Source organism: Amborella trichopoda, chromosome 3 (genome assembly GCF_054954075.1).
Source record: "Amborella trichopoda isolate Santa Cruz 75 chromosome 3, AtrichopodaSantaCruz75HAP2 v2.0, whole genome shotgun sequence".
NCBI classification, from domain to species: domain Eukaryota; kingdom Viridiplantae; phylum Streptophyta; class Magnoliopsida; order Amborellales; family Amborellaceae; genus Amborella; species Amborella trichopoda.
Window position 1 is genome coordinate 54,655,421 of NC_142338.1, and position 12,961 is coordinate 54,668,381.

A 12,961-nucleotide genomic window follows, 5' to 3' on the forward strand; every position below is an offset into this window, starting at 1 on the left:
GTACCATTTGTTATAGCTTATGATATTGTAAGAGAATGATCATATTTTTACTCTTGAAGCAGCAGTAGTATTAATAAAGTAATAAAATAGGATTTTCAATGTTTTCATTGTTTGTCGTAATATTGAATAATCTACTATTCAAATACATTACATTTTCTATTATTTGAACTCATTTATATGTCGACAACTATTTAATATTTCATATTTCATATATGAAATTGCTATTGCTACTTATATCTGTTAACAAGTACAAACTATGCACAAATTTACATCCTTTTTAAAATATTCATCTATTAAAATGATGCATAGATCACCTATCACAAAATCACGTGTTCATTTCATGATAACAAAGAAATCATCAATTATGTATTTATATGATTATTTACATGAATGCTCATTCTATTCTAAGTACAACGCATGTAATATAACTAGTTTTACATTAATGTGTTAACTTTTACCGATTGCTAAGAAGCCCTTAGAGAATACTAGAGCCAATGAACGCTTCAATTCCTTAGGAAGAAACCACCGGAAAGGTGAGACTCTGCTCCATGGCTGCCCACAGGGATGCGGATTGGACAGGGTGACAGAAAGCCCGTTCACTCGAAAGGAATTCTAAAATAACAACACACAAGAAGGTACACACAAGAAGCCCATCTCGATTCAACTTGGGCTGAATCCTGAGACAAAATCCCAGAAAGGTATTGGGGAATGGGACAGGGGCATTGATGGTTGGGGCCTGATTGCTCAACATAACATCCCACCATCCATTCCCACCATTAACATAAAAAAAAAAAAAAAAAATTGACCCTAAACCCTATTGTCCTGCTCTTCAACACCTAAAAGAACGGTAGAAAAGAATTATAAAATGACAACAAAGAAAGTGGTACACACAAGAATCTCTATCTCAACTGATTCAACTTGGATTGAATATTGAGACAGAATCCAGAAAGGTGTTGTCCCTATATTCTACTGTCCTTTTCTTCAACAACCACCTCCTCAATGTTGCACACCCTGAGATCAAAGCAGACGTCAAGGAAGAAGAACATGAAAACCAACACTACACACGAGAGGAACATTGGAATGGGCCCAAACATCCACAAGAAGAGGGGGAAAGAGAAGTAGAATGCCCTCAGCCCCAGTGACCAAAACAAGCTCCCCCTGTTGAGGGCCCGCCCCACATACTCGGGCGTGAGTGGCGCTGATTGTGGGCACGCGTTGAGCGGTACGTTGATCAGAATGCTTGCATGCGAATAATACCTGATGCATGCACCACAAAACCCCTCTTCAATACCATAAAAACGAAAAGAATGGAGCAAATAACTCTTTCTATAAGAGGTTCTATGCCATATCCTACACATGTTTCTGAATTTCTTTAAGGGACTGTACATTATACATGTGTTTGTGTAGTGTAAGGTACACAAACCGGCTATCCATGGACCATCCTCACAATGGACAGTGGAGATGAGACCTTAATGGACATAAAACTGGGGCAGTAGCTCCTCTCTGACGCAAATTATTGAAAATAGACAGTGTATCACCATGGATGGCCAGATTGTGTATCGCATAATATTGTACATACTTTTATCTATAATTTATCGCCACAATCCTCCTATGCAAGTCAGTTTTACCTGGACCGAAACCAGTTTGATCTAATGAACCCGAGTCCTAAAAGGATCAGCTTTTTAACATATATTTATAAAGTTTTGAGAAATTTTAGGATTTTCTCTAGTTTGTTCAACCAGTCATTACCACTAATAGAACCTATCATTGCTACTAATAAAACCGATGCAGAAACTTCTCAGCTTTGATGTTGAGCCCGGATAATAACCAATCCAATACATGCAGCATGGAGTACTTCAACCATGTAGTACTTCAGTGCCCGATACAACATTCATACGATTGCTTGTATCGGCACCAAACCAAAAATTGATCATATGAGCCAACGGGCATATAGCCTAAACACATGGAGGTAATTAGCAGCAGAGATGCGCTACAGCCTCACTTTTACATCCATTAAAGTCTCATAGCAATTGTCCATCATGACGATGATTCACATATAGCCGATTTGTGTACCCTATTATGAATTATACCACAGAAACGGCATGTATAACACACACGGGCAAAGTCTAAAACTACCTATGGACAAAGCACTACAATATTTCGCTCATAGCTCCCAATGGAGTGTGTATTAGTACATGAATTTTAATTCATTTTTCTTCTAAATTGGATTGAGTTAAAATTTTGAGTGTGTGCGTACTTGAGGCCTAACAAAAATAATATATATATATATATATATATATATATATATATATATATATATATATAATTTATCATAATACACCTAAATTGTCAACTTCTCAATGTTTTACCCATTTTTACCTATCTCATGATGACATGCATTTTGATAAGATGTTGAAATTAAATCAAAAGATATGAGTAAGTTTATCATAACACACCTAAATTGTCAACTATTCAATGTTTTACTCATAATACACCTAAATTTTTAACTATTCAATGTTTTACACATTTTTAACTATCTTATGATGACATGTATTTTGACAAGATTTCTGAAATTAAATCAAAAGTTGAGTAAGTTTATCATAATACATCTAAATTGTCAACTATTCAATGTTTTACCCATTTTTAACTATCTCATGACATGCATTTTGATAAGATTTCTGAAATTAAATCAAAAGATATGAGTAAGTTTATCATAATACACCTAAATTGTCAACCTTTCAATGTTTTACCGATTTTTAACTATCTCATGATGACTTGTATTTTGATAAGATTTCTGAACTTAAATAAAAAAATATGAGTAAGTTTATCATAATACACCTAAATTGTCATCTGTTCAATGTTTTACCCATTTTTAACTATCTCATGATGACATGTATTTTGATAATATATAAATATATATATATATATATATATATATATATATATATATATGGAAGATGCTAGGGTGAGCCCATGGGCTCATAGAATAGTGTAAGCCCAACAGTTCAAATTAAATCTGGGCCGATCTGACGGTCAAGATTGTATATCGGTAATATAATTTTAATGTTTTTTTATATAAATCCAAATAGCATGAAATTTGGAGCATAAAATCTTCTCATCAAGGCGAACCTGATAAAAATATTAAAAAAATAATTCACAAAATAAATTGACCAAAATACCTTTGGAACTTTTCAAGGGTATTTTGGTCAATTTAATTTATGTAAATTATTTTTTTGATATTTTTATTAGATGAAACTATTCTTGAATAATGGACGCTCTAAATTTCAAGTAATTTGGATTTATAGAAAAAAATTAAAATTCAATTACGAAATACAATTGTGATCATTGGATCAATCCAGATTCAATCTGGGTCGTTGGGTTCCAAGAGCCCATGGGCCAACAGGAGTTTTTTCCATATATATATATATATATGAGAAAATTTATCTAAGGGTGAAGCCCTGAGCAACTAACTTAATGTGCGCCTCAAATATTCACTAGAAGAGGTTGTTTCGATGCCCAAAAATCCTCAAATCGATCATATTGACCTAAATATGTATGGACATTATAAAACAGTGGATTTCAAGTATTGGAGATAGTCCATCTTGTAATGCTATTTCTAGATCGTTGATTTTTAAGATTTTCAATTGTTCATAGATCTACTCGATCTATACTATTTTTGAAGCTTTAACTTTTATAATTAGAGATAAAAAATAAAATTTCAGGCCATAACAAAGATTTCCAGAAACATCTTTGGAAACCATTTAAAGGTGCATTATTTAGGGCCTCATGACAACCATGTGTATCCAAATGCACCTAAGAGATGAACAATCTAATAGTTTAGTCATTTTTTATTTTAATTAAAAAATCCCATCAGAATACAAATGATAGGGCATCAAAATACACGAGCAGAAATAGTTGGGAAAAGGGTAAAATGTAAAACATTTGTCAAGCTGATAAATCATACCTAATGGATTGCACGTTGAATAGGAAAGCAGAGAGAAAGCAGAGGATGATCAAGAAGAATTTGATGGAGGAGATGAGGGAGCTCGTGTCTCCATAAACTAGAGGACCACCAAGACCACCCTGCTTCTTGTTGTTGTTGTTGGAGACGCCATTGCTGCCGGTCATGATAATGGCGATAAGGGAGCTGAGCATGATGGCCGTTGATGCCAATAGGGTCGATGCCATTATGTTGTTCCGAAGGGTTTGAACAGCGAGCACCCCATTCTTCCCTGGGTCCTGAAAAAACAAACAAGTTAGAGAGAGAGAGAGAGAGAGAGAGAGAGAGAGAGAGTTGGGATTATGGATTCAGTGAGGTGAGTTTAGGCTAATTAACATTGATTTGTCAGGAATATTAGCATTAATTTGACAAGAAAATAGAATGTCTGGTTTCAGAGAACACCTGTCCAAAGCCTAAAACACGAAGGATTGTATGCGCTGTGATAGCCAAGAGATTGATTCTTTGAATCTTTCAAATGACAGGGAAAGAAGCTCTCTCTCCTCTCTGAATCCATTACAGCCATTGCCCATGGCTTTATCTTGCTTATGATACCATTGCAGACATGGCTTTTCCTCAAAGAAATGCTCGTTCGAGAGAGAGAGAGAGAGAGAGAGAGAGAGAGAGAGAGAGAGAGAGGTTTGATGGGCTGGTTACCTGCATCATGGTGCGAGCCCAGATGAGTCTATTCGCGGAGTTGATGCCCATAACAGTTGTGTTTGGGTGCTTCATAACGCGATAGAAAAGCCAGGCTTGATACGCCACCATGAGAAAGAGGCCCATTGGTACCAAAACATAGTCCAGCTCTTCTTTATGCACCGCCATTACACCTGAACAAGAGACTCACAAGGAAATTTATCAGAGATGAAAGATGGCACCTGTAAATTTTTGTTATGGAAGAGAGGGAGTAAGGGGTCGGTGATTTTATAGAGAGAAATGTTTAAAACGCATCCTTTTGCTTGACAACCATCACATGCGCAAATATTTTCTCGAGGAACCTTCGCCTTCGATTTATTTTATTCATTGAGCACGCATGCCATGATTCTAGGAACCGTAACTGACTTCTACTCCCCCGTCAGAGAGACCTATGGGGAGGTTTTTTCAATTTGAAAATTTTAAAACTATTTAAGAATTATTAGATAATTATTCTTAAAAAAATTTTAAAATTTTATTTTATTTATACATAGATCTCATCATACTTAGATGATCTTTATTTAATCTTAAAACATTATTTTTTTAAGGGTGCAGTCTGTATAGAGCCTAGGCTCTAAACAATCAAATTAGAGCTTATCTTCAAATAGTGCCGAAAAATGTGGTTGCAATATTGGAAATCTTTTTGATAACCTTAAAATATATTTTTACTTTTATTTATAAAATTTAAAGCTTAATAAATAGTATAGATCGAGAGATCTATGAAAACATGAAAATCTTGAAAATTGATGATAAAAAAATACGATACAAAATATACTATTTTCAAAACTTGAAATCTACTTTTTTGTCATGTCCATGAATTTTGATGGCGAGATGATCAATTTGAGGATATTTGGGCATGAAAACAACCTCTCTTACTGAAAGTTTTGAGGCAAGCTTGAATTTTATTGTTTAGAGCCTCAACTGTATACAAACTTTTCCTTTTTCTAAAGTGCATAAAGCATGTAGTTAGGGGAATATTTTTTTTTCATGGAGATTAATATATAATTTTTCATGGAGATCAATATATAAGTTGAAAATATTACATCCTCATAATTTAAGATCCTAAAATTTGTTCTATGCAAGATTTCACATGAGATAATATATGAACACTCTACCCCAGCCGAGGGAGTAGAATGTCTTTTGAGTTATTTAGTTTATTCATAATAGATGACCCAACAACTATATCGTATCACGCGGCCAAACGCGTTATCATAGTTAGCACGTAGCAAAACCCCATTTAAAGCACCTGGGGCATTAAGCAAATAAAGATCCAGTTTGCTGTACAATTCATTTTCTACTGCCAAGTGGCGTTGCAATGGTTTTCTTCGTCTAAATCCCCTGACAACTATAGCTGATAATATAAAATTCTTAAAAAAATAATTTTGATAATTTAGGAAGAAGATATTATTACAATATTGTCCTAACAATATGAAATTATTGTGATAATTAAGAGCTTCTCTATAAAATATCGTGCTAGTTAAACTTCCCCACAATATTGGGTTTGATATAAATCGTCTACCCAAAATAGATTTACCAATACAGACTGATTTACAATTGATTGCTATTTGATGTATAAAGAGGATTACATCAAATGTTGTTTCTTTTTTTTCTAGTAGACATAAAGTAACCGGATACATTAATATTACTTTTTTTTTTTCATAAACATAAAATATGAAAGGTCCAACCAATACTGTCCTTTTTCTATCCGTCTCTAGTCCTCTTTCTGATCATGCCATTTCTCTCTCTTAACTCATTTGTATCTCTATTGTAACCCTTCTCTCTCTAGGTCCTCTCTAACAATGACCTTTCTCTTTCCAATCCTTTTTCTCTCGCACAAAGGTGGCTTTTCTCTCGAAGTGTCTCTCAAAGTCCTCTATAACCATGCCTTCTCTCTCTCTAAGTCCTCTCCGTAACCATGCCCTCTCTCTCTTGAAACCATGAAGTCGAATCTCTCAATCAATGAAAATGTGACACATGATCTTAATATTCAAGAACTTCCAAATATTTTATCCTCCAAAACTTTCAGATATCAACATTTCAGGCTTCTAGGAAACTAGAATTTCCAGTTTTTAAGGAATCCCAGCTTCTAGTTTCCAAAGATGCCCTTATTTCGTATACTGGTATTGGTGAGGTCGTGTCATATGATCTTGCAAGACAAAAAGCAACAAATGCTATAAAAAAATTTCATTCATGAAGGGGGCTTGAAAGGTCCAATAAATTAATTAATGAATTAATCTCTTGAATTAATCATCCAAATAGCATGGCACCTTCCTTCTAGCAGGACGGCCATTTTTTTTTTTTTTTTCCTTTTTATTTTATGAATAGTAACGTGTAACTTTTCATTAAAATCAAATTTTATTTAGGGATCATTACAGAAAAAACAGAGAAATAAATCTATTGATTGCCATCATCTGATCCTCCCTCAATAAGTCTCCCTGTTGGCTTCCTGAAAACAATGATTTGTTTGTATTCCATGGGGACCTGGATTCTCCCCAACTCCATGCAATAGTGTTAGCTGAATCACCCTCTCGTGTTTTTCCACCAGAGGATAATAGTCTCAAACCTTGAATTAAAGCTCTCACCTCTATGATGCCTTATTATACTACCAATTCCTGCACCGCCTCGATTGCCTAACGAGTTCCATCCAAGTTTAATTTTAACAATCCCGTAGAGGAATCAATCTTGTCATTCTAAAATCGACCACTTTTTTCAAATCAGAAATGATTTGCTGTGATTCCCTCGCTATCTTTATGATTTGCTGCCTGTTCTGCTGTCATGGCTAAGATCATACTTTTCATGTTAGAGATTTCCATAGTGATACCATCGAAAGACCACCTATTTCTTTCTTTCCATAAACACCAACAGTATAGAAGATGCCATGTTGATTTTGGAATTTGAATATTCGAACCCAACGACTCTCTTGCCCAATTCCAAGGTCAGGAGTGGAATAAATCTGCAAGATTCACCATCAGATTCACAGAACAAATAGACAATGGGTAAGATGAAGCCTCTCAGGTTATCAATCGTGGCTATTTTGCATAAGATCACTAGCCACATGAATAATTGAACTTTTTAAGATACCGTCAAACTCCAAAGTCCGAACCTTAACCGCAGATTAAAGGCCATGGTTTCCAAAACCTTGATACTATCCATTGATCCAGGTCGTTGAGATTTGCATACTCAATGTTAACTTTATCAAAGTACATTCATTGCTACTGTTTAACAGGAAAGCCTCGTATCTCAAGTAACAAAGCAAGAGAAAATAAAAGTAATATTTGAGAGGCAGAGAGAGGGGGGCATACCTTCCTGCACTTATCCGTCTCTCCCTTTCTCCTTACTCCTGCAACAAATCCAACCCTCTTTACTCTTTCATTGAAAGAATAATAGAGAGATTGAGAGGAAGATGAAACTTCATTTCTAAACCCCTGAGGGCTTGTTTCTTAATGCTTCTTCCATTCAACTATTCAACTTGCATCCAATATATTTAAATTTTATATAATTTAACCTTACTCCTCGATGCCCATTAAAACCATTTGGTACTATAAATAATAGGTGAAGTATAAATTGTGTTTTTTAAAGCTGACAAAAAAATTAAGTTTAGAACAAATAAACGTGTTTACTAGAAGTATGAAAAATAAAGTATCATGTATATATTCCTTGGAGTTTATTAAAAATATTAAAAAAAAAATTGACATAATTTTGAGGATTTAGTGAACTTATTCACTAAGACCTTGACTGTGGGAGGATAAACTATTTGTAATGTCCCTCATTTTAGGTTGTAAATTGCTTTTAAACTAATAAAATTCATAGTTTTGTTGGGAGAGGGAGTAAAGTATTATGTTTATGCTTTTTTTCAAAAAATAAAGGAATTTGAAAATAAAAATCTGGGATTAATCCTATTATGTATGGAACTTTCCTTATTAGGCCTGAGTAAGGATCTAATAATGCTTTTTAAAGTAAGAAAGTTTATAGTTAATTAAAAAGTTGAAATATATCTCATAATTTTGAAGCAAATTTAAATGGTCCAACAGGGCATTCAAATGAGCCATAGAAATTTGTGGCATGCTTCTTATCATATTATGCAAACATTAACCTTAGTGACAATTTAGGTTTTCAAGATATTCTCAGCAAGTCTTTATTGAGAAATCATCATCAAGCAAGCATTTTTTGTCGGAAATATAACAGGAATTTGAAAAATAAAAACATATAAATTTTATCAAAATTTTGATTAAATAATAACTTTATATTAACAAAGAATATTGTTATCATCACCACTATCATCTGAGCCTTATTCAAAATATTTGGGGTCTTGCTACACGAATCATGTTCCGCCATTCCGCTCTGTAAGGCACTACTTCCATCCATGTCCTTTGGGGCCTTCCCCTTGCCCTTTTATGGTCTTCCACTTGAACCAAATCACCCTTCCAAACGTGTGCTAAACTTTGGAACAAGACTCGAGATTCATGATAGGAACGTTGTAAAGGTTTTTCGATGGCTACCAACCTAGCAAAACCCTCGTCCTTTCTCATCCGGGCTTCGGACCGGCAATGGCAGAGTTAATATTAACTACAAATGAAACAACAATAGTATCTATATAGTTATTTCTTACAATGAGATTGGTAATGCATTAATATAATGTAAATAAATTAATACATACATTATAAATAATGAAACGATTAGTAAAAGGATAAAATACAATATAAATCCTTTTCCATGTTCTCAACCACAAAATTAAAACTATTCCATGAAAAATTCACGAATTCTCAGACAGTTGGACCTTCTTTCTTTTTTTTTCCACCTAGTAACGGTGACTTTTCTTTACATTCAAAACATGTACAACCAATATGATTTACAAAGAACGATCCAAATCACGAAAGAAATATTTTAACCACCAAAGAATTGTGATGGGCAGCCTCTTTGCTAAAGTATCAGCTTCCTTGGCTTCACATGAGCAATGGGATAACTGACTATTCTCCCTCGAAACGGTATTATATTTCCTCAAGTAAGGGGCCGTTTGGGTACCTGGAAGTACATTGTATGGCAAAAATACGTGACTGGGGGGGAAATACATTTCCTGGAAAATAAGTTTCTGATGTTTGGATAGTATCTACATGCAACCTGCAGATACAATTGTCTTGTTTGGCACATGAAAGAAAATTTTCAGAGAAGTTCATAGTATACCTGTATAATTACCCTCATATTTGCTAGGCTAAATTTCATGTACTCTACGAAATCAGTGTAATGTGATTTTATTTTTTTTGTTATGTTTTACCTTTTTTAAGAGTGAGAAATATAAAGAGAAATAATGTTTACACTAATGTAAATATAGAAATAACACTGGGAAATGATACTTAACACTAATATTTATACTAAGAACATTAATTTCCCTTTTCTCTCTTTATAACTAAAACTTTTATGTTGATAAAGCCTATCACATAATAAATGTTTGGAAAGGATCAATGCACATTATTAATTAATTGCCCTAGCCAGTCTAAAACAAATTGGAGGAGTCCCCAAACATCATCAGTTGACATTCCAATATCATCTTTCACTTGAAGCCCAAACCCTAACCAAAAATTTTAATTCTCAAATTTGATAAACATTGTTAACAGCTGGGATAACACAGGGGAATACGTGTTGTTTTCTACCCATATAATCAAGGGGAGCAATATCTAGCTCCCCTTAGATATGTTTCTTATATGTGAAAGAGGCAACTTTAGTATCAATTTCTTATGTCCCTGGATTCAACACATGAGAGGCAAAGAGTGGGAAAAATGACCAAGCAAACTAATTGAGCCCTTCAACCACACAACCACCAACTTGGCAAACTAAGCTTATGCAATTGAGCAGCACACGAGTGGGAGAAATGACAAAAGAAGGTGACAATCAGCCGATATATCCCATTCTTTCAAAAACAAAACTCATATATCCCAAAAACAGTTTATCGAAATAATCTCTACTGCCAAATGCCAATCAAGAAGCTCTAAGCAACAATAGCAAGAATGGACGAATATAGCTAAACATCAACAAAGATCATGAGCCCTTCACTCACACACCCACCAACTTAGCAAACTAAGCTGATGCAATTGAGCAGCAGAAGAGCGGAAGAAATGACAAAAATGGTCACCATGGGTTGATATATCTCATTTTTTCCAAAAAAAAAAAAAAAATCAGCTCATATATTCCAAAAATAGTTTATCAAAAAACCTCTAACACCAAATGCCATCAAGAAGCTCTAAGCAACAATAGGAAGAGTGGACAAAACCTACTTAAACATCAAGAAAGAGCATGAGCCCTTCACTCACACAACCACCAACTTAGCAAACTAAACTGATGCAGCTGAGCAGCATAAGAGTGGGAGAAATGACAAAACAAGAAATATGGTTAAAGGTTGAATTATTATAAATTACTTCTAACCCAAAAGGTAATCCTCAATCCGGTAATTCCAAATTTCAAATTCATACACTTCAAAGAAACAAGAATAAATTTCAATCAACCAGAAAATCACTTATTATGATTCATTTCCGTTAAATTTCCTCTAAGAAATAAATACTAGGCCATTAACAAAAGAACAAAGAATGAAGGCAAAACCAGGCCATCTGCTCATATTATCACTTGCCATAAAGGTAAATGAACTCAAAATCACGAAAGTTCCACATTTATTACCCAAAATTAAATAAGAGAAACATAAGAGAGATTAATATTTGCACATTGATTCCTCATATGCAACTAAAACCTTCATCTCAAAACAAAGGCCGAAAAAGGTCAATGAAAAATATTTTTAAAAAAAAAGAAAATAACAAAAGGAAATCCTCTATTGGGTACTTCCAACTTTCACATTCATACACTTAAGAGCATCAAGAAAAAGAATATACAGTATTCAACCATATAATCATTTAACATAGTTCACTTCATATAAAATTTTCTCCAAGACAAAAAAAGCAGGCCATTAACAAGATAACTAAAAGAAAAGGGAGAGCCAGGACATCTGCGCATATTTAAATTGGTAAATTTTTTTAAAAAAACTCAACATCAAAAAATATCCATTTAGGGGTAAAATCAACATCGCAAACTTTCAACATCAAGGTCCATGTCAAATTAAGAAACATCGAGATAGATTAGTCTCTGAATATTCATTTTTTGATGAATATTTTTTGTGTATTTTTTGTGTATTGTTCCAAGTAAAAACTATATCAAATGAGAAAAGGAACAAAAAAGAAAAGAAAATAAAAAGGAACAAAACCACCTATTTGATCCAACTAAAGATCAGTCAAAAAACCACAAATCACACGAAAAATCGGCTATAAATAACGCCATAAAAACAAAAACAAAAACAAAAAAACCACCAATTCTAGGAATAAGAAAGAAGAAAAGAAAAGACCCTGTTAATTGGGTATTGATATTCTCTACAACATTATATCTCTTTAACAGCAAAACCCTATTGAATTTCATTATTCTCTACAGCATACCAACAAGCTCACACCAAATTGTAAAGACAGATACCAAGATCATCTTAAAGCTCTAGACAGAGACCAAAACGCTCAATAATATCCAAAAACTCGCCCACGATAACAGGCAGAGTAAAACGAGTGCCAAAAATTCTAGAGAGAAAAAGACCAAGACCAAGACCAAGACCAAGGAAGACGGCGTACCCGGTATCCTGCCGTCAAGAGCAAGAAGCAGGACTCCTTGATGCGAGAGCGAGAGGTAGTGAGCGAGCAGAGAGCAATCTTTCAATTTTAAACGGAACTCAGCTTCCGGAAGGCAAGCATGGGTCCACGCGAGATACTTCCCTAGCCAAAAGATTTTATACTCTCGTGGGAACATACTATCTATTGACTCCTTGGTATAAAATCCAATTTTAAAATAATTTTAAGATTTTGGGTATGTTTAAAAATGTAACCTTTTCAATCCAAGCAAGCATAGTGTAGTTCTATTCAGTTGATTGGAAGACCTGTTTAGGAGGATTTCACAATATAAAATTTTGAGAACTACTTAATAATTAAAAAAATTAAATTTTAAATTTTCCAACACTCCGATCTCATTCTTGCAAAATTAAAGGTTCTTGATTCAAACTTGAGACATCATTCTTAAGTGCATAGGGGATATAATTAGGAAATTTTTCATTAAATTTATTAGGATGCAATTATATTTCTCAAGAATGAACAGAAATCGTCCAATTTTTTAAAGGCAAGATTTTTGCACTAAAAACCATCAAATTCAAACTTTCCTAAAAATTTATATTAAGTAAATTCTCCCAAGTAGGAGTAT

General features: G+C 33.9%; 1 protein-coding gene across 2 annotated transcripts; it reads right to left on the minus strand.

Annotated features, from left to right (window-relative positions):
- Positions 1 to 317: 317 nt before the first annotated feature.
- Positions 318 to 12,483, minus strand: LOC18429399 (uncharacterized). Of its 2 annotated transcripts, none has more exons than XM_020664265.2 (4): positions 12,343 to 12,483; positions 4,655 to 4,827; positions 3,965 to 4,239; positions 318 to 1,257 (listed from the first exon to the last, which is right to left on the minus strand). In XM_020664265.2, exons 2-4 carry the CDS (start codon positions 4,820 to 4,822, stop codon positions 960 to 962), a joined length of 741 nt encoding a protein of 246 aa, XP_020519924.1. In that variant the 5' UTR covers positions 4,823 to 4,827; positions 12,343 to 12,483; the 3' UTR covers positions 318 to 959. The 2 variants fall into 2 exon arrangements, with proteins under 2 accessions (XP_020519924.1, XP_006838748.1); XM_006838685.4 differs by lacking the exon at positions 12,343 to 12,483 and adding an exon at positions 7,993 to 8,833.
- Between the last annotated feature and the right edge of the window lie 478 nt (positions 12,484 to 12,961).